Source organism: Coturnix japonica, chromosome 16 (genome assembly GCF_054131305.1).
Source record: "Coturnix japonica strain WE chromosome 16, WE-NBRP24, whole genome shotgun sequence".
Classification (NCBI taxonomy): domain Eukaryota; kingdom Metazoa; phylum Chordata; class Aves; order Galliformes; family Phasianidae; genus Coturnix; species Coturnix japonica.
Genome location: NC_140678.1, coordinates 832,609 through 852,496, shown reverse-complemented (window position 1 = coordinate 852,496; position 19,888 = coordinate 832,609). Strand labels below are relative to the sequence as shown.

Here is a 19,888-nt window from a genome sequence, read left to right as displayed (position 1 = left end):
GCCGCGCATGCGCAGCAAAGACACCACCCTCTCGCTAGACACGCGTGCGCAGTGCGATGTGTAGTCCTCGCCACGCATGCGCACTGCGATGTGTATGCCTCGCCGCGCATGCGCAGCAAAGACATCACCCTCTCGCTCGACACGCATGCGCAGTGCGTTGTGTACGCCTCACCACGCACGCGCAGTAGCGCATTCGGCGCCATGACAGAGTTCGCGCATGCGCAGAAGCTCCGCGCCGCCCTGAGGCGCTCCGTGTTGCTCCGTCTCCTCAGGCTCCGCCTTCCCGCCCGCCGCCATTCGTCCCGTTCCGGCCGAGTTTGCGCGGATCGGCCTTGATTTTTTAATTATTTTAGCCTTTTTTTTTTTTTTTTCCTTTTTTTTTCTCCCTCCTCCACTCGCCTCCCGCACCATTTTGTGCCGAGCTCACCAGGTGAGCCGTGGGATCGGAGCGGGAGCTGGACGCGGCCTCGATGGCGGACGGTCAGTCGCAGGCCGCGCTGGGGGAGCTGCCATCCCCCGGGTTGGGCTCCGAGCCCGAAACGAGGCGGCTGAGCGAGCTGAGGGTCATCGACCTGCGGGCGGAGCTGAAGCGCCGCAACATGGACACGGGCGGCAACAAGAGCGTCCTGATGGAGCGGCTCAGGAAGGTGAGGAACCAAGGGGGGGGGGATCATCATCCGGGGCCTTTGTCCCGCTGCTCGGGGCCGTTGGCGCATGCGCGGTTCCTGTCCACCTCCATTCCCTTTCATTGCCCCGCTTCCCTTCATTCGCTTCTCACATCTCTGTTTTCTCGCAGTCTGGCTGCAGGTTGGGCCAGCTGAGGGGCTGGAGTCATTTGTGGGCTCTCACAAACATCCCTTTCAATACCTGTCTGGAACCTACACCCAGGAGGGGAGTAAACTCTTGGAAAGGGCTGACAATAGCAAGACACGGGGAAATGGTTTTAAGTTAAAAGAGGGAAGATTTAGGTTGGATGTTAGGGGGAAGTTCTTCACTAGGAGAGTGGTTAGACCCTGGAACAGGCTGCCCAGGGAGGTGGGTGCCCCGTCCTTGGAGGTGTTCAAGGCCAGGTTGGACAGGGCCATGGGCAACATGATCTATGGGGATCTATGCAGTCTATGGAGTCTCTATGGGTCTTTATGGGGATCTATGCAGTCTATGGAGTCTCTATGGGGTCTCTATGGGGATCCATGGGGTCTCTGGGGATCTATAGGGTCTCCTGGGCAACCTGATCTAGTAAACGTGTATGTTTGCAGGCCCTGGTAGGCAGGGGGGTTGGAATGACATGATCCTTGAGGTCCCTTCCAACCTGGGTCATTCTGTGATTCTGTGTGATTCTGAGGCCCTGGAGGGGTCATTCTCGGCTATTTGTATCCCTGCACGACCCCGTGCTTTACATTGGAGGTGTATTACAGGGGAGGTGTGTTAGCTGCATTACATTCCATCTCAGACAGCTCTATCATCACAGGACGAGGATCATTGAGTCCAACCCCGGGGTCCACATGGCACCACCCCAAATCCAATCCCTATCTGTGCTGTGCAGCATAGCATACAAATATATGGAGCTTCAACCCTGGGTTACATCTCAGTGCGTCTGTGGAGCTGTTTTATAAGCACACTGCTTGTTTTGATGGGGCTGTTTGACCTGAGAGCCCCATCTGCCAAAGCACACGTTGGTAGCAGTACGACTGAGCTGTATTGCTGTCTCCTTCAGGCTATCGAGGACGAAGGAGGAGATCCAGATGAAATTCCCGTGGCTTCAGAACTGACCAACAAGAGGTTGTCAAAAAGAATGAGCAAAGGTACAGGGTGCGAATGCAGCTGCTTCATTTTGGTGCTTTTCTTTTGTGGAAAATGATAAAACTATTTCATTAGCAACAACAACAATATGACACCCAGGTGTACTTCTGTTTGCATGTCTTGGAACCTTCTTCTTGCTCATGCCAGGTATTTGTGTTGACTGTGTTGTATTCTCATCCTCAGCTCAATCCAGATAGGGCTTCTGAATCAAGATCTTAATGATTCTGAATTGAAACAGCATTGAATGGATAATTTGGCAAAGAGTAGCCATGTTATGAAATACAGAGCTGTTTCTCATTTCAGTTATATTATTTTTAGGAAGAAAATCAGAAGAGGAAGGGGTGGAAGACAATGGGCTAGAAGAAAACTCCAGAGATGGGCAGGTAGGTGAAAGCATGATTGGTTGCTCAGTACATGTATCATTAAAACCATAGTAAATACATATCTGTCCTTTTCCTTTATTTAGGAGGATATTGAAGCAAGCCTGGATACCTTACAAGACATCGACATGATGGATATTAGCGTGTTAGATGAAGCTGAAATAGACAACAGCAGTGCTGTAGACTGCGGAGAAGACTATAGTCCTGATAACATTCTGGATTCACTGTCTGATAACAAAGACAATGTTGATGCAGAAATGAAAGAACTCCCAGATCAGCTGACAGAAAATGAGGTAAGTGTCTTTGTTATCAGACAGTTTTATTGTTGGAGAAGTGGAGACTTAAATCAACTTCGCTTCTAACGCCTTTAAGTCAGAAGGTAAAGAAATAAAAATGGAAAAAAAAAGGTGAGACAATGGAGAAACAACTCTTAAATCAGAGTAAAGTAGACTATAATTTCGGTATTGCAACAAAATTAAACGGAAACGTTATTGGAAAGTGCTCTCCTGCTAATATTTAATGCTCAAGGGTATTTACCTCTTGCTCCTCTTGGGTTGTGTTCAGAATAGCAATCAGGATCTTCTAAATATTGGAAAATGCTTCTCATGTTGTTGCTCAGCCAAGCTGGATGTGGTAGTATTTCTCAGTAAGCCAGCCCTGCTATGTAAGGAATACTCTAATTCCTTTTTTACTCTTTTAGGAAGATTATGATGAAAATGGAAACAATGTAGATTCCTCTTCTGATTTAATTGAAATGAAGGTAAATTGAAAACGGAACTTCCTGATTTTTTAATACTATTCACTCTGTGCTGATACCACACGGCCATAGTGTGAGCTGTAACAGAGCCCACGCTCTGAGTGATCTCACACACAACCCAGGCTGTCAAGTGAGGACATCCCAAGTTGCTTCCTTGGTTTTCTTTCTTCCCTCCCCACCTCACCAATTTCAGGAGACTTCCTCTACGTTTATTCTGCAAAGGAAACGGGCCTTCAGAAATGCAGAGCAAAAGCATTGGAATGGCTTTTCTTAATTAGGAAAAATGAGATTTACTTGAAAAGTTTCCCAGCTGATTTATTTTTTCTTTCCCCTGCTGATGATATCCAGCAGTAGCCCGGTTTCATTTTCACTGTGTAGTACACAGAGGCACCTTTTTTGTCCCCTTTTCTCCAGTATTCCCAGTTACGAGGAGAACAGTGGCTGAAATTTGAGCTTTGATTATTAAAATTATTATTAATATTTCCAGTGGATGTTGAAAAGCAGTGCTAAAAGCAGCAGGTGGATTGGAATGCCATTAAATCTCATGGACGGGGTGGTGGGAGGGTTGCAATGATGCTCTAATGAATTACATTGCATAAAATCCTTGTTCTGTGTTTGTTTCCTGAACAGAAAATGGAGAAACTGCACTTGGAGCCAGGTACTGTTAAAGAAAAGCATATTCCTGTCTTTTCAACTAATACTTTTTAAACCATTAACTATTTAAAACAAACAAACAAACATAGAATTTGCGTTATTCTTATGATGGACAACCCAGATCATGCAGGGTCATAGAGATTGGAAACCCAATCATATCCCCAGATCTGTGAAGTGATGCTTGTCATCTCTGAAATATTTTCAGTGATATGAAATGGTTTAAAAACCTGTTAAGCTACATAGATGGATGTAGAGAAGTTAATCACAGTTTAAGAGCTAAACAATCTGCCTCTAAACAGATCTTGTGATATCGCACACACCTTAACTCTAACTAAGTAGAAAGCAGTGACAGCAGTAAAAAGATATTGTAGGGCATTAAAATGTAAAGCTTAGTTACTGGATACAGAAGAAAGAAGAGAGTTTCTTCATGGAAATTTCATACAGATACTTTTCACTTTGTGGACTGCAAACACACTCATGCACCATCAGAAGAAGCCCAGGTTTCATGTTGGACTGTCTGCTAAAAGAATGTCACAGAGATTTAAAAATTGAACCCTCAGTGCTTTGCTATGTTCAGTTAAGCGGCTCGGACTGTGGAAGCTAACTAGAGAAGAAACAGCTGAACGATTTCATGAAGAATATCAAGGATGAGCCAGAAGGTTTTTGTTAAATCTGTGGGGGCTTTTTTCTTCCCTGTTAACGTGTGAGGGCTGATGCAGTAGCGTGTCAGAGTGCAGTGAGCGTAGGACTTGTAACACTGTGTACACTAGGGTTTTCCAATCTCTGTGTAGCTTAGCCGTTCTCTTGGTGTTAGTGTGGCAGCCATGCCAGTTCCACGTTTGTGATTGCTGTATTTCCCTGGTGATTAAACCTTGTGCCATTCTATTCCTGTTAAATCCGTAGAAAATGAGAAAATACTCGACATTTTGGGGGAAACTTGTAAATCTGAGCTCCTTAACGAAGAAGCGTGTGAAGCGGAGCAGCCAGATGCACAGGAAGCAAGTAACGTGGTGCCAGGCAAGAGGCTAGCAGAGGAAGAGGACGCTCTTGCTGCCGCTCAGTCGGAGGAAGATGCTTTAGATTTGGACAGCAAGTCGGCACAAGCTATGGCAAGGAAGGAGGCAAAGCGTTTAGTTGTAGCAAAAGGGGAGACAAGTGAACAGACAATAGAGGAAGAGAAGCTGGACTCTGCCTCTGTAGGAGTAGAGAGCGTAAGCGATGAGAGTAGCAAGCGCTGCCAAGGCCTGGAAGCCTCTAGTGGGGAAACAGCGGAGAGAGGCGCAGGTGCGGAAGGCAAAGCTAGCAAAGAAGATGCCAAGAAAGCAGAAGACAAAGCTAATTCAGAGGAATCCCCCGCTACTAAAGAGTCCTCAGCCAGTGAGGGCGGTGATCAGAAAAAGAGGTTTGTTTTTTCTCCGTTCTAGACCAGATGCTATCTTTTGTCACGGGTCGTTAAGCGATGCCAATAAGCCGTTTCCTCCAATTGGCCACCGCGCCTGCTGAAATTGTAGCCTATTGCTAAAGAATGGGTTTGATTTCTCCTTGTGCACAATTGTTGTTGTTTTTGTTTTTAAACGCAGAGGGTTTGATTTCTTTCCTTCCTCAACCTTCAAAGGTTGTTTTCTTAAATTACTCTGATTTGTAAACTTCTTCCTAGTATAATTCTGTTTAAGAATCTGACTCCCCTTATTTCATGTCAGATTACTTAAATCGAGTACATAAAGGTGTATTTTTGTTTGCAACGTATTTGCTGGTAGGTATTTAATTTTAGCTCTTTTAATGATTAATGAGTAGTCACTATTCTCTCTGACTTGAGTAACGTGTTGTTTTGTCTTTAGCCCTGTGGAGGAGGACAGAGATACAAAGCTAGTCTCAAAAGACGAGAAAGGTATGTATCTATCAGAACCCAAACTTGACATTTCTGTCAGTGAAACTGCTTTTGTGTTGGATGGGGCCTTTTGTTGTGAAATCCTTGAAATCTCTGCAACTCTTAGATACCATTATTTAATTATTGTCCTGGATTTTTAAAGATGTAGTTATACCAAAAAGTTCTTCTCTTTGATACTTGTTACAAGGCTCTGCATTGCGCCCTCTTGTTTGTGTCGTGATCTCCAAAGGTAGATGTTAATCTGTGGCAAATATGTCCTTCATGGCACTGAGGATACCGACAGCTGTTAGTGAGTCCAAAGCCTTTTGTGTTTGGTTTACTTGTGGTTCTTTACACCATCTCCTTTTATGTGAAAATAATGTACAGTCTTGTATTTGTGATGTTTAGGTATGTGAATACTCAGAGTTTAATGTTGCCTTCCAATTGGATTGATGGTTCTTAAATTTCCATCTACTCAGATCCTATTTACAGTGCCAATACACATGATAAGCAGGATGGACATTTCTAGATGAGCAGTGCCAGGTGGGGCCTCGTCTGCTCCTTCTTATCGTGTTTCTTCAGGAGATCTGTCTGTCTGCTGATTGGAAGGGAAGGATTTGCATGGTTTACTTCAGAACATTCAAAGGACCATTTAACAGGTTCTGCTATTTACCCTCAGACTGCAGCGTACTGGGAGGGTGTTCTGTTCTTGCATAGCTGAAGAAAGCTGACCCTTTTCTGTCTGCAGTCACTGAGGTCACAGCCGATCTATTCATACCCTAAACATGACCTGCATGCAGGCGTACTCTAAGGAGAACATTTTCTTGCTTTTATGGCAAATGTTTTTCCTTGAGAGGTGCAGTTAATGTGCATCCAGTTGTAATTCCTTGGGAATCAAGGAGGTAAGGGCAAGACATAAGTACCCGTGGGTGCTGACTTGGTTCCCACAGCCCTCGTAGGTCTTCAGTCTTTTCCTGTAAGTTCCAACTTGCTGGGATGGATGCAGACACATTCTGAAGGGCCAGTTACTTTATCTCTGGAGTTTCTTCCTTGAGGGATGACGTAACATCCCTCTGTTGCACATAACAGAACTTGTCGTTCCATCTTAAAAGAGTTTGGACTCCTCATTGCCTTGAGGAGTACGAGTTGTTGGGAGGTGACATTTGTGCTTTCCTTTATGATTGGAAAAATCGGATTTGTGTAACTGCTCTTTTTTAAATAAGGGAGTGGTTGAACTAACCGGGATTTGGGCTCTGGTTTTCTTTGTGTTCCTAATTAGGTCGCACAGCTGGCGGTTCTGGGAGAAACTTTTGGGTGAGTGGACTCGCTTCCACCACCAGAGCTACAGACTTAAAGAATCTGTTTAGCAAATATGGGAAGGTAAGGTTGGATTATTTATTTATTTCCCCCTCAATATAAACTTGGTGTGCTTCTGTTGCTGAGAATGTGGGGTTACAGAGGGAAGAAGAACCTGCACGAGTTCATGCCGAATGGCTGCAGTTTTATTTTATCTCTTAAACAAAAACAAAATTCCTTTTCCAGTCCTTATGTAAACAGACAGCGACTGCTTACATATTTCTCTGTGTCCTCTGGTGGTGTCTTTACTCAATTGAACCTCACTGTTCCCTCTCAGCTGGAAAGTGGGAAGAATTAGTTCAGCAGAAAACTGCTGTCAGAGCTGAGAGCCTTTCTTACATGGAGCAGATTCCTAAGGATTTCACTCAGACCTCTGAAGCTCATTTAAAGATACCTTTCTCAGCAGGTTGTAGTTAGAGAAACCTCTGCTAGTAATGCATTACCGAATATCTAACTGAGCAAACACTGTTTTCTCTCTTTTTGCTGTTAATGTTGGGCCTTTGTTGCTGTGACTGTAACACGTTGTTTCTTTGGGAAAGGTGGTTGGTGCAAAAGTGGTCACCAATGCCCGCAGCCCCGGCGCGCGCTGTTACGGCTTTGTCACCATGTCCACAGCCGAGGAAGCCACAAAGTGCATTACTCACCTCCACAAAACAGAGTTACACGGGAAGATCATTTCTGTGGAAAAAGTGAGTATTGATCTCAAAGATTTCTCATTGCCATCGAGTTGTGCACGTAATTGAAACCACGATCTCAGCTGATGTGCAAAATACATTTCAGGCAAAAAATGAACCTGCTGGGAAGAAACCAACTGAAAAAAAGGAGAATGAGTCGAAGAAAGAAACAGCCAGTGAGAGGTAAAACGTTCCCTGTCCAGAGGTGCTGCAGTTCTCTATGTTGATCTGTCAGGAAAAGCAGTTAAATAGCACTTTCATGACAAACATCCAGAAAATGATGTGTCTGTGTTTGTAACTACTGCATCTCAGCGAATCAATATTTGGTTTTGTTAATTTGTCTCTTGTTGAATATCAGTCTAATCTATATCAACATCTGCCTGCAGGCCTAGCAGTAGTAAAAGAGATGAGAAATGTGACCAAAAAGACGACTCCAAAAAGGCTGAAGACAAGGATGAAAAAGAAAGGAAAGAGAAGGATGAACAGAAATCTTCTTCATCGGATCAGCCTAAATCTTCAAAGTCAGGTAACGTGGCTGTTCTTTATTTCATAGTCAGTTCCTCACTGAATCATAGAATTATAGAGTGGCCTGGGTTGCAAAGGCCCATGGTGCTCAGCCATTCCGACTCCCTGCTGTGTGCAGGGTCACCAGCCAGCAGCCCAGGCTGCCCAGAGCCACATCCAGCCTGGCCTTGAATGCCTGCAGGGATGGGGCATCCACAGCCTCCTTGGGCAACGTGTTCCAGGGCATCACCAACCACTGGGTGAAAAAATTCCTCCTAAGATCCAAGCTAAACCTCCCCTGTCTCAGTTTAAAGCCGTTCCCCCTTGTCCTGTCACTATCCAAGACTGGCTTGACTGCAGGTTTCTCAGCTGGAAGTCAGGTTTAAAGATCTGTTTTGCTTTGTAGAGGAGGTACCTTTGTGCATAGTAATGAGTTGCACGTGTTATGCAGCACTGTTATTTCTTACACCTCTTTCTGCTCGATCTTTGATATGTATAGGGAGTAAAGGAACAGAGAGAACGGTGGTAATGGATAAATCCAAAGGAGAACCTGTTATCAGTGTAAAAACATCAACTACATCAAAAGACAGAGTGAGTAGAGCTTCTGCATGGGAAGCATGGTTCCTTAGAAACAGATCAGGAATCCCACTAAGCTGCATGTGCCCTATGCTTGTCCTACTGATTAGTCTAATTAGAATTTCCATAGTGCGGATTTAGCTTTAATTAGTCAAATATTTCTCATATGGCTGATAACATATTCAGCAATGAAATCTTGCCAGACTAAATGTGGGAAGGGAAGGTCTTCTGTTATGATGTGGTGGGTCTGCAATGTTTAAATAAGAAATAGGAGAATGTGGGGGCAGAGCTTTGTGATGTGTGTGAATGGAAACGGAGCCGAGCACTGTGTGTAGCTGCCGTCCTTTGGTAAATGCTCTCTGCTGAGTTTCTGTCCTCCTGTATTAAATGCAGAGTGTTAAGAGCCAGGATCGCAAATCGGAGAGCAGGGAGAGGCAAGGCATCGTGCCCTTCGACAAAATCAAAGCTCAGAGGAAGATGAGGGAGGCTGAGCAGCGCCGGTAAGAGCAGCAGTTAGCTTGGCTGGAAGCTTTTTCCTTTTCTTTTAGTTTTCTTTCAATTAAAATGGCCAAGGGAGTGTAAATATTTCTTTGATTTGATACTTTGATTGAGTAGAAGCAATGGGCTTTGAGGCATTTGGGTTCAGCTTCTCCTGTCCGTGTTATTTGCCCCCATGGGTGGGTTCAATGGGAGCAATGAGATCAGTGTAAATACTGCAATACAATTCAGAGGAGCTCAACAGATTTGCAGTAATGGTGGTTTTATTCTTTTAATTAATTATTTTTTCCCCCCCTTTTTAACTTTGTTGAAATATCAAACCTGTAAACTTTCATGCTGCTGTAACAGCACCCGTGAGCGTCGGGAGAGGCAGCAGCACCTGCAGACCATCCGGGAACGTGAGGAAAGGGAGAGGCTTGAGATTGCTCGTGAGAGACTGGAGATTGAAAGGCAACGGCTCGAGCGAGAGCGGATGGAGAGAGAGAGACTGGAGAGGGAGCGGATGCACATAGAGCATGAAAGGAGGAGGGAACAAGATCGCATCCAGCGAGAAAGGGAAGAGCTGCGACGGCAGCACGAGCAGCTGCGCTATGAACAGGAACGCCGCTCTGCCATGAGAAGGCCGTATGACATTGATGGCAGGTAAAGGCAATGTGAGGGACGGGAGGAGGGGGCTTGGCTGCCGGGCTGTGGCTGCAGCCTGCACTACAGAGAGCTGTCTGCCTGCCCAGAGCTGCACTCACTGCGTACCATGAGGTGTCTGTGTGTAAAGCCTCAGTTGTGCTGAGTTCTATCTCTGCTTCTGAGCTTTTTTACATGTGTTTTTGGTGTGCAGTTTAAACTGGGAACAAATACCAAAAGTCACAAACTGGATTACAACATTTTCTTCCTGTCAGGAGGGATGACCCGTACTGGCCCGAAGCGAAGCGGATGGCGATGAACGATCGGTACCATTCTGACTTTGGCCGCCAGGATCGCTTCCACGACTTCGACCACAGGGATCGCGGCCGGTACCAAGACCACTCGTTGGACAGGTTAGTGCCTCTACTGCACTGGCTAAAATCAGAGGGTGGAGATGCCTGAAGCATCACATCTTGCTGCCTTCTCTTTACTGGGTGTTACTTCTGCACTTCCTTTTTTAAGCATGATTTAGTAGCTGTGAGTTTCTCTTGTGAAATTGAAGAGAAGTGTTTCTGTGCCACCAGTTAAGTGTTTGTTTAGCACCTGTTCAGTTGCTGCTTTGCAGATTTGTGAGCTTCTGAGGAAAAAAAAAGGGCTTTTGAAATCATATTGTAGCTCCTTAGTGGAGGACATTGTACTTCTGGGCTAGCTGGGTTTCCCAGCAATCTCAAGTGTTGTGGCTTCCTTGTGTTCCTGCCCCACGTGGCTCTTGTAGGCAATGCTGGCAGTACATGGAAAGAGGATTTTCTGTCTGTTATATAGATACTGTAATAACTGCAGCGTGTTTTCCAACCACTGGTTTTAATTGTCTGTAGGAGGGATGGATCAAGGACGATGATGGGAGATCGCGATGGACAAGTGAGTTGATTTTATAAAGCTGTAGAACTGTCTTAGCTCTGACAGCCTGGTTTGCTGTAGTTTCAGATTAAAATTATAGTGCTAGGAGTATCTATCAGTGACAAGATTGCCTTGCTATAAAAGTCAGGTACATTTACTGTGGTACACAGCAAGCAAAACAAGCGTGTCAGAGAAATGGGGGGTAAGAGGGGTTGTTCAGAGAAGACACAAGTACCATAATATTAACTCTGTAAGGTGGCAAAACTCAGTCGGTGTTGGTGTGCTCTTGTGGCCTGAGGGGCTGGCAGTGAGAGGTGGCTTTTACTGATGGCTGAGCTGTGGGATTGCGAGAGAAACTGGGCAGGGAGGAATATCACAGAGATCAACAGGAAGAAATAAAGATGGAGCTGGTTCTGTGCGCTCACACACGTGTCTTTGCCTTGCAGCATTACCCAGATGAGCGCCATGGAGGCCCCGAGCGCCACTCACGGGACTCCCGGGAGAGCTGGGGCAGCTACGGCTCCGACAGGAGGATGAGTGAGAGCAGAGGGATCCCCCCCCCATCACGGTCAGTTCTTGTGCAGATTGTGAATATTGGAAATGCACTTTTTGACGTGATTCTTTTTCACACACCTCCCTCCTCAGCCCATTCCCTGCCCTGCACACCAGTGGCTCTTCCAGCTCAGTCCTGCACTGCAGCAGTGCCAGGTGTCAAAGATGTAACTCAGGCTCTTCCTACAGGGATGGCCGCGACTGGGGGGACCATGGGAGGAAATTTGAAGGGCACCAAGAGCGTTCATGGCAGAGCAGCGTGGATGGAGGGATGATGGGACGGGATCACGAGAGATGGCAAGGTAAAGCTGCCCTGCATGGACACAAAGCAAAACGGCTCCCGTGGGCACAGAGGAATCACTCTCACTCTTTTATAGGTGGAGGTAGAGGGAGACCTGGCCACGTGATGCACCGTGGAGGCATGTCAGGGTAAGAAGCTTAAAAAGAGCAGAGCATTTCTTTGCTTTCCATTTCCTTTCAGGGTGAGTCCCTTGCATTTAAGTGAGAATTTTAGGGGATTATCAGTTACACAATTTGTTACTGAAATGTCAAGGGATGACAGAATATTCCTGTGCTTCATAATGTAGCACATAGTTTATTTCAACCTGGCTACTCGAGCTGTGAGAAAACCAACCCCAAACCATCTGCCCCACTTTGCAGGCGAGGAGGGTTCATGCAAGGAGGGAACCAAAGTCAGCTGATGCACGGAGGGGGGATGCAAGGGGAGGGATTTGCCGGCCAGGAGCGAGCGAGCCGACCCAACGACCCTCGCTTCAACCGTCGCTACTGAATGTTTTAATTTCTAACGCTACGTGGCAACTGCAGTTGGTTTGTCCCCGGGGTGTCCGGCCCTTGGAGCTCGTGGGTCACTGTAAGTGGAATTTCTTTTTTAAGCTGCTGCCATACGACGTCACTCAATCCAATGTGAACTCATTTGTTTTGTAACGTGTTGTTCATATCCTCATTTAAAACTGTTTGTTAATGAAGCATTCCATTTTCCATAAATAAAAAAAAAACCAGTTTACAGTTCACGGCTGCAGTCGTCTGTGAGGCACCTACTGCTATGAAGGCATGGAGCAATGGGGGCTATTTGTCAAAACCAACCCCAATGAAACCAGAACTTCAAAGTCTTTTATTGCAGCCCTTGTGGCTGAGCTGTGGGAGCAGCACGGGACGGACAGAGTGAGAGCGGGACAGAGGGTGTGCTCAGCTCACTTGACGAGATCCTTGAGGTAGCTCCAGCCCTGAGCTGTGTATTCACACGCTCTGCTGGGAGCCACCGACAGGGCGGACATCAGCGTGTGCACCCCTGGGAGGGAAAGGGGGAGTCAGCACAGGGAAACAGCAATGGAGGCACATGGCAGGTTGATTTGTGGCACCAACCCCAACCCCGGCCAGTCTGTGGTTCTATGACAAGCTGCAGCACTGGCCCCTTCCCACAAATAATGAAATGGGATTTTACCTTTATTCCAGGAATCCGAGGGGGAGAAATCCAGGCTTGGAACGGGTGGGAGCTGCAGAGAGAAAGAGAAAGAAAAAGAAGGGCAGCAATGGGGGCAGAGGGACCACGGAGCACAAAGGGGTTTGGTGCTGCATCAATGAGAATCAATGAGAGTCAATGAGAGTCAATGAGAATCAATGAGAGTCAATGGGCATCAGTGAGCTCTGGGCCCTGAGCTGCAGTAAAATCAGAAGGGAAATACGTGACAGCTTATAATAGGATCCGATATGGAAAAGCTGCTGGTTCCTTCAGGGTCTCCCTGGCACTGTGGGTCCAAACAGACCCGGACCATCATCCCGATGCTGCTCCTTATCTCTCCCTTATCTCCCCCTTATCTCCCTTATCTCCCTCTCACCTCCCATCCCACGTGTCCGCTCCATTCTCTCACCGCAGCCGGTAGCGCTTCCCGGGCCCGTTTTAAGGCCTCTGCCCCCTCGGTCCCGCTGCCCAGCAGCCCCTGATCGTACGACACGTACACGGCGGCTCCGGCCAGGCCTCCCTTGATGGCGAACCTGCAGGGACCAAAGCAGTGACTCGGTTCGGTTCGGTCCCGCCGTTACGTCCCTCCCATCCCGGGCCCGACCGCGGTCACTGACCGGATGAGCGGCGCGATGCGGGCGGCCATGACGGCACCAAGGGCAGCGCCGCGAGGGCCGCCGGGACCCTCACGTGACCGGAAGAGAAGAGAACCACTTCCTTCTCAACCGTTACCACGGCAACGAGCGCACGTAGGAAGCTGCGGCCGCCGCCATCTTGGGGTGAGGGGTCGGGGCGGGGAGTGAGAGGGCTGGGGGCCGCAGGGCGGGGAGTGGGGGCCGCACCCGCTGAACGTGGCGCTGTGAGCAGCGACATGACGGGAGATGAGCGAGATAACGGGGTGATGAGGCCTGACCCGGTCCGACACCTTCCCGTTGTGGGGTTGGGGCAGCCCGTTCTATCGCCTCCATCCCGCCCCGTTCCGCTCGGGCTCCCCCCGTTCCCCATCTCTGATCCCGTTTCCTTCCCGCAGCTCGTTCCCATCCCGCCCCGTCCCGTCCCGCACACGATGGTTCCCATCACGAAGCTGTTTTGTGCCGCGGGGCTCCTGGCGCTGCTGTGTTTGCGCTGCAGGGACGACCCGTTCCACGCAGGTATCACGGCCCGACACTCGGTAACGGCCGCTCAGTCACACGCAGCCCCCGCTGTGAGCGCGGCCACAACCGGCCCCGGCTGCAGGAGCGGCTCCATCCGGCTCCACCCGCCGCTTCGTGCCCCGTTTCCCCGCACACTTGTGTCCGTGTGTCCGTGTCTGTGTCTGTATCTGTGTCCGTGTGTCCCGTTCTCAGAGCTCCTTTCCGGTGCCCGTGTCCTGCTGACCGGAGCCAGCGCCGGGATCGGGGAGCAGTTGGCTTATCGCTACGCGGCCTATGGGGCTCAGATGGTGCTGACCGCCAGGAGGGAGGCGGCGCTGCGAGAGGTGAGGGAGGAGGGAACAGAACGGCGGGGACTCGGGCTTCGGGCTTTTGTGGCTGTTTTGTGCTGCCATCCCCTGCACTGACCCCATGTGGGTTACACTGTATTACCCTGTGCTGTGTTACCCTGTGCTGTGTTACCCTGTGCTGTATTACCCTGTGCTGGGTTCCCCTGTGCTGTGTTACCCTGTGCTGTGTTACCCTGTGCTGTATTACCCTGTGCTGTGTTACCCTGTGCTGTTCCCCCGTTGCTGTCACCCAGCAGCGCTGTTGCAGCGCGTGTTTCTCCCACCAGGGGGCAGCACCGCAGCCCGATGTTGCTCCTTATCGCTGCTCCTCCCCCCACCTCGCATTGAACCATTGGCACAGCGCTGTTTTCACAGGTGATGGAGAAATGTCTGACCCTCGGAGCAAAGAAAGTCTTCTACCTCCCAGCTGACATGTCTTCACCTTCAGAGCCCGACAGGGTGGTTGAGTTCGCTGTCCAAAAACTGGGTAAGCGGGACAAGAACGGCAGCACACCCAAATATCTGCTGTATTTACCCCTGTATTTACTGACTGCTGTCTGTGCCCGCAGGAGGGCTGGACTACCTCGTGCTGAACCACATCGGCACTTCCCCGTTTGAGATGTGGGGCGGGGATGTGGAGCACAGCCGCTGGCTCATGCAGGTGAGGATTCCCAGCAGTTCTCGTGATTCTGCTGCTCCTGGGACAACCTGGAGGGGCTCGAAGGCAGATTCAGAGCTCTGCCTGCAGCCGAGGGCAACCGTCTGTTTCAAGGCTGATACTTTGGAGCCTCCCCTACTCACCTCAGTGCTGTGCTGACTTATCTTCCTTTCCTCCTGTCGTTTCCATTCTCACCCCACTCTCCCTTTCAGCTCTGCTCTGTTTCTTTCAGCTCTCACTGAACTCGCAGCGTTTTCTCTCTGTCTCCATCCTCCCCCTCCTCCTCCAGGTCAATTTCTTTAGTTACGTTGCTCTGGCATCAGCCGCTCTGCCGGCCCTGGAGAGGAACCAGGGCTCAGTGGTGGTGGTTTCTTCCCTCTCAGGTCAGTGTGTGGCTGCACCGATGTCCTTAGTGCTCCACCCTTAGTGCTCCATCCTTAGTGCTCCATCCTTAGTGCTCCATCCTTAGTGCTCCATCCTTAGTGCTCCACCCTTAGTGCTCCATCCTTAGTGCTCCATCCTTAGTGCTCCATCCTTAGTGCTCCACCCTTAGTGCTCCATCCTTAGTGCTCCATCCTTAGTGCTCCACCCTTAGTGCTCCATCCTTAGTGCTCCATCTGGCTGCAGGGGGTGGGTCAGGGCTGTGTCTGTTTCTCCGTTGCCGTTCATTCCCCACCGCCCGTTGTATCTCCCAGGGAAGATCCCCACCCCATTCACCACGTCCTACTCAGCCACCAAGTTCGCTCTGGACGGATTCTTTGGGTCCCTGCGGCACGAGCTGATGATGCAGAGGAAGAACGTGTCCATCACGCTGTGTGTGCTGGGCCTCATCGACACCGACACGGCGCTGGAGAAGACCCGGTACGTGTATATATGTGTATATACGTGTATATACGTGTATCTATACGTGTCTATGTGTGTTCGGTGCCGTGACGCCCGTTGTCCCATAGTGGCCGTGTTTTCCTGTCCGCATCCCCCGCATCCGACGCGGCGCTGTCCATCATCCGCGGGGGCTGTTCCCGCGTCCCGGAGCTGTTCTACCCGTGGTGGCTGCGCCACGTTCACGGTCTGTGGGTGCTGCTGCCCAACCCGCGTGTGCTGCAAAGCTTCTACAACTACAGCAGCCACTGAACCGGCGGAAACACCGGACAGAGCGCGGCGTGTCCAACAACCGCAGGCAGCGGACGCGGGGGCAGCTGGGGACCGAGGGAGAAAAACGTTTATTAATCCAAGGGGCGGCTTGTTAGAGCGGCCCGCACCGCCCCGTCCAACCCACCGGTCCTTCCCGTTCCTCGTCCCGGTCGCAGTCATGTTGGATCCGGTTGTAGTGGAAATAAACACATGGTGCCGAGAGCGGCCATGGAGTATCAAAATGGTCTTTACAGTCAGTAAACATGGACTAACAGACACAACAACCCCCCGCTCTGGGTTGGGGGCTGCAGCCCCGACCCCCCACCCCCATCCCACATCGCACACGGTTCCCCCCAACGCCCTCCCCCCCCCCGGCTGGGATCGGGGCAGAGCTTCATGCTGCGGAACCGGCCCCGGGTGGAAGGAAGAACTGCAGCGATGGCGGCACCAGCGGAACCCAACGGGGAACATCCCACTGGGCCGGGAACCGGCAGCGCCTGCACAGCGCCGAGTCCTGCACAGCCCGGGCGGCTCCAGCAGCTCCTCATCATCCTCATCCTCCTCCTCTCGCTTTGCTGCCCAGGGTCCTGTTACAATGAGGAGCGATGGGAGGCGGCACCACGGGGCCTGCAGGGAAAAAAGTTCCTGTGCTTTCAGCCCAGCAAAGTGCAGGAGTTCGGTCCGCAGGAGCCCTTGGGAGGGTGAAACACAGCGAGCAAAAAGCAGCTGGTGCTGAGCTCGGTGGCTGAGCCCGGGGCGGAGCTGCACAGTTCTCCTCCTCCTCCTCCTCCTCGTGGTGCCGATGCTGAGCCAGGAGTTGAGCCCTCCCTGCTCCGTGTCCATCCGCATCCTCTAAATGTTCAGGTCTGTTTGCAGCGCCCGCTGGGCAGACACCGCAGCAGAGTTAAACTCCGCAATTCCAGCCCCTCCAGCAACGAGTCGGGGTCTGAATGGGAAAGTTTGGTCCTGTGAGTCACTGCAAAGAGAGGAAGGAGGGAGAACAGTCCCCACTTTAGCTGCAGACACACTTTGTTACCCAGATCCCAACCCCCGGGCCACCCCCTGGCTGCCCCATACACCCCCCTGACCATCCAACCCATCCCCAGCTCCGTGCCCACCCCACGGAGCAGCCACGGCCTTTACCTGTGCTGCAGAGGTGACTCGTGCTCGCTGGCTGCTGTCAGTAGGGATGGTTGGCATCCTTGGGTCGTTTCAGTTGGACCTTCAAACGTTTCATGCCGATCTGGAAGCCGTTCATGGCCTGGATGGCAGTTTGTGCACTGGATGGGTTGTCGAAGCTCACAAAACCTGAAGGGGAGGACATGGGCAGCGATAGGAGCAGCACTGGGGGGTGCTCAGTGCACGTACAGCCCGGCCGTGTTGTGCTTCAGCAGCAGCACTCACCAAAACACTTGCTCTGGTTGGTGGCGCGATCCATGAACACTTTGGAGGAGATGATGTTGCCAAAGGGAAGGAACATCTGCATCAACTCATTGTCTCCAAACTCCTGAGGGAGATGGTAGATGAAGAGGTTGCAGCCTTCAGGACCTGCGGGCACGAGGGCGGTGGGGAGGGACAAAGCACAGACAGCCCCAAAGGGGAAGAGAAAAGGGCTCAACTAAGCACGGCACTGGAGGAGCCCCCCAGCGCTGCACTTTGGCCTCAACTTCCCCTTACTTGTCTCAGCCACTCATCCAAAGGTTCTGAGGGCTCCCCAAGACCCTCTGCAGACAATGCAGAGACACAGAGGTACTGGAGAGCAGATTCCCTTTTGCCCAGCTCTCACCTCCCCTGCCCACATCCAATGCAGCAGCTGCATTGCAGCCATGAGCCACAGCTGGGAACCTCCTGCACTGCTGCCCATCCCAGCTCTGTGCTGAGCTGCCCACCCTGAAGCCTCACAACCACCACCCTCACCTTCACGCTGCTGCTGCTGCAGGACGGGCGGTGGCTGCGGGATGCTCTGCGCGATGGGGGTGATGGAGGTGGTTGGATACACGGCTGTGGGCCAAGGAGACACAACAGACCATTTACCCGGGGGTGTGGAACACAGAAAGGCCCAAGGGAGAGAAGGGGAGGCGGTACCTGCGTACTGCTGGACGCCGGTGAAGGCCGGGTGCAGGGTCTCTGCTACCGAAGGGCTCTGGGCTGCAAAGAACAACAGCATCAGAAGCAAAGCAAAGGGAGCTGTGTGCATGGGGACTGCATGAGTCCAAAGGAGGGGAGGGGAAGCCTTTGCTGCAGGGACTGAGATAAATAGTCAGGTTCAGCACTGAAGGGATGGTTTCCTCCCACGTGCCATACCTGAATAGGGCACGAAGCCGTTGGTGTAAACTGTTTCCAAGGACGGATGGCCGTTGGGAAAGGGCACCACGCCAGTAAAGCCATTGGAAATGGGCGCCACCAGCCCCGGCATGGCTGTCGTTCCCAGGAGAGGCGGCGAGTGCAGCCCTGCAGTGAGAAGGAGACGCTGTGAGCTGAGCCATGCAAAGCCCACCCGCCCCATTCCACCAGCCAGGTGGGACTGCTGTGCACGGGGCTCTTATTTCTCCCAGCTGGTGTCTGCAGGGTTGCAGCAGGGGAGGCAGCTCAGCCAGGCACAGCCCAGGGGCTGCAGTCGCTCCTTCCTGCCCTCACCTGATGTCTGTGCGATGGGCGCAGCCTGCAGCCCGTTCAGACTGACAGCCCCGATCTGCTGGATGTGGCACGGCGAGAAGGCGACGCCGGGGCTCAGGTAGCTGCCGTGGGAGGTGGACAGGACGGTCGTCTGCTGCTGCATCAGCTGCAAGGCAGGACGGGGCTGCTCAGGGTCTGCACGGCCCCCAGCAGCCAAACACCCCCGTCAAGGTGTTACGTGACCCACAGAGCTGCCCCAGGGGGGCATCCCTCACCCTGAGCCTGCACAACGCTCCTGAGAGCACCCAGGTGCTGCTATGTCCCCCCGGGCCCATCACCCTGCACACACCGCTCTGCCTTAACGCCCAGCCGGCACGAACCAAAGCGTTTCTTACTTAGCAGATGAATATTGATTTCCCTTTTCCTCATTAGCGCCTGTTTGGTGGCAGGCGCTGCCTGGAACGCGACCCGCATTCAGATGCAAATGTGCCACACCAGCCCTTCTCAGACGGCTCTCATTACTTCAATAAAATTACCTTAATGAGCCGTAAGGACTAAGGGTGGTGGTGGAGGCTCAGAGGGGAGCTCGGAGCCACCAGGAAACACGCAGGCAGTGATGGCACCAACCTCCCCACCGACCCTCCTCTGCACCCATGTGTTCCTATGGGCCCTACTTTGGTCTCAATTCATGCCCGGATCCGACCTGTGGATGGAGCTGCACTAAGGGCTGCCCTCACTTCCCAGCCCTCACACCTGCTGCTTTTTGGCTGGGAACACAGCAGTGCTCAGCCTCAACCACCATCACTGAGCCCCCAGTGCTGCATCCCAGGCAGCAGCTCCAGGGCTGCTCACCCGCTGCCTCCCATATTTTGTGCACCCAAGAGCTGGCGAGGATCTGTCCTCGTGGGGAGGAAGGATGGAAGGGAAATGGGACAAAGCCTCGAGTCGAGGGGAAAGGAACTGCAGGCAGAGCAGGAGGGTTAGTAAGGAGTGGAGAGAAGGTGTTCAGACAGCTGAGGGGAAACGAGAAGCAGGTAAGCGAGCAGCACAGCTGGGGGTTGGTTCTGCCTTCTGGTCACTAATGGGAAACTCTGAGGAGTGGAGGTGACTGACAAATGAGTCCAGAACGTCTCCCTGCTCTCCCACTACAGGCCACAAGCTCACAGTGTGCCCCCCCCCCCCAAGATGAGAGGAGCTGCCAGCCCTGCCAGAGAGGAATAAGGATGACTGAACACCTCTGGGCCTGCAAACCCCACATGGGTGGCACTGACCAAGAGAAGAAGCTCTGGGAGCCACAGGCAGCAGTGGGGACTTGGTGCCCTCCAGAGTTTCAGCAGAGAAAGAAAAACTTGAGGCTGTGCCCAGGGCTCTCCTGGAGCTCCAAAAA

At 51.3% G+C, this 19,888-nt stretch overlaps 4 protein-coding genes across 26 annotated transcripts in view; 2 read left to right on the top strand and 2 right to left on the bottom strand.

The window, feature by feature from the left end:
* The first annotated feature begins 232 nt into the window (after positions 1–232).
* SAFB (scaffold attachment factor B) lies at positions 233–12,167 on the top strand. Of its 4 annotated transcripts, XM_015886221.3 has the most exons (21): positions 233–647; positions 1,715–1,802; positions 2,119–2,183; positions 2,267–2,473; positions 2,881–2,940; positions 3,568–3,595; positions 4,495–4,993; positions 5,430–5,479; positions 6,738–6,838; positions 7,354–7,503; positions 7,595–7,671; positions 7,875–8,014; positions 8,492–8,583; positions 8,962–9,068; positions 9,415–9,708; positions 9,963–10,100; positions 10,563–10,605; positions 11,031–11,152; positions 11,326–11,438; positions 11,514–11,565; positions 11,797–12,167. In XM_015886221.3, exons 1-21 carry the CDS (start codon positions 471–473, stop codon positions 11,924–11,926), a joined length of 2,733 nt encoding a protein of 910 aa, XP_015741707.1. In that variant the 5' UTR covers positions 233–470; the 3' UTR covers positions 11,927–12,167. The 4 variants fall into 4 exon arrangements, 3 of the variants coding, with proteins under 3 accessions (XP_015741707.1, XP_032296866.1, XP_085373669.1); XM_032440975.2 differs by lacking the exon at positions 2,881–2,940; XM_085517543.1 differs by lacking the exon at positions 4,495–4,993.
* A 78-nt stretch (positions 12,168–12,245) lies between these two features.
* MICOS13 (mitochondrial contact site and cristae organizing system subunit 13) lies at positions 12,246–13,283 on the bottom strand. Its single transcript, XM_015886237.3, has 4 exons — positions 13,234–13,283; positions 12,993–13,149; positions 12,599–12,650; positions 12,246–12,445 (listed from the first exon to the last, which is right to left on the bottom strand). The coding sequence occupies exons 1-4, from the start codon at positions 13,260–13,262 to the stop codon at positions 12,348–12,350; spliced, it is 336 nt and encodes a 111-aa protein (XP_015741723.2). The 5' UTR covers positions 13,263–13,283; the 3' UTR covers positions 12,246–12,347.
* On the top strand, positions 13,234–16,127 carry HSD11B1L (hydroxysteroid 11-beta dehydrogenase 1 like). 6 transcript variants are annotated; one of them, XM_015886232.3, is made up of 8 exons: positions 13,329–13,395; positions 13,647–13,767; positions 13,963–14,093; positions 14,472–14,583; positions 14,666–14,757; positions 15,044–15,137; positions 15,450–15,615; positions 15,705–16,127. In XM_015886232.3, the coding sequence occupies exons 2-8, from the start codon at positions 13,683–13,685 to the stop codon at positions 15,883–15,885; spliced, it is 861 nt and encodes a 286-aa protein (XP_015741718.2). In that variant the 5' UTR covers positions 13,329–13,395; positions 13,647–13,682; the 3' UTR covers positions 15,886–16,127. The 6 variants fall into 6 exon arrangements, 5 of the variants coding, with proteins under 5 accessions (XP_085373679.1, XP_015741718.2, XP_085373681.1 ...); XR_014934998.1 differs by lacking the exon at positions 15,044–15,137; XM_085517555.1 differs by lacking the exon at positions 13,963–14,093.
* CELF5 (CUGBP Elav-like family member 5) overlaps positions 15,956–19,888 on the bottom strand; it is a 24,912-nt gene continuing 20,979 nt past the window's right edge. For 11 of the 15 annotated variants that reach the window (XR_014934995.1, XM_032440977.2, XM_032440976.2 and 8 more), the window contains 7 exons: positions 18,523–18,667; positions 18,190–18,336; positions 17,971–18,033; positions 17,803–17,886; positions 17,290–17,433; positions 17,029–17,193; positions 15,956–16,861 (listed from right to left, as the gene is read on the bottom strand). Coding sequence is in view for 11 of the 15 variants with exons in the window: in XM_032440977.2 (XP_032296868.2) it covers positions 17,066–17,193; positions 17,290–17,433; positions 17,803–17,886; positions 17,971–18,033; positions 18,190–18,336; positions 18,523–18,667 (711 nt within the window). In the remaining 4 variants the exon portion in view is untranslated. Of the gene's footprint in view, positions 16,862–17,028; positions 17,194–17,289; positions 17,434–17,802; positions 17,887–17,970; positions 18,034–18,189; positions 18,337–18,522; positions 18,668–19,888 lie in introns of those variants that run through there. The other 4 variants (XR_014934996.1, XR_014934994.1, XR_014934993.1 and 1 more) reach the window with 4 other exon arrangements.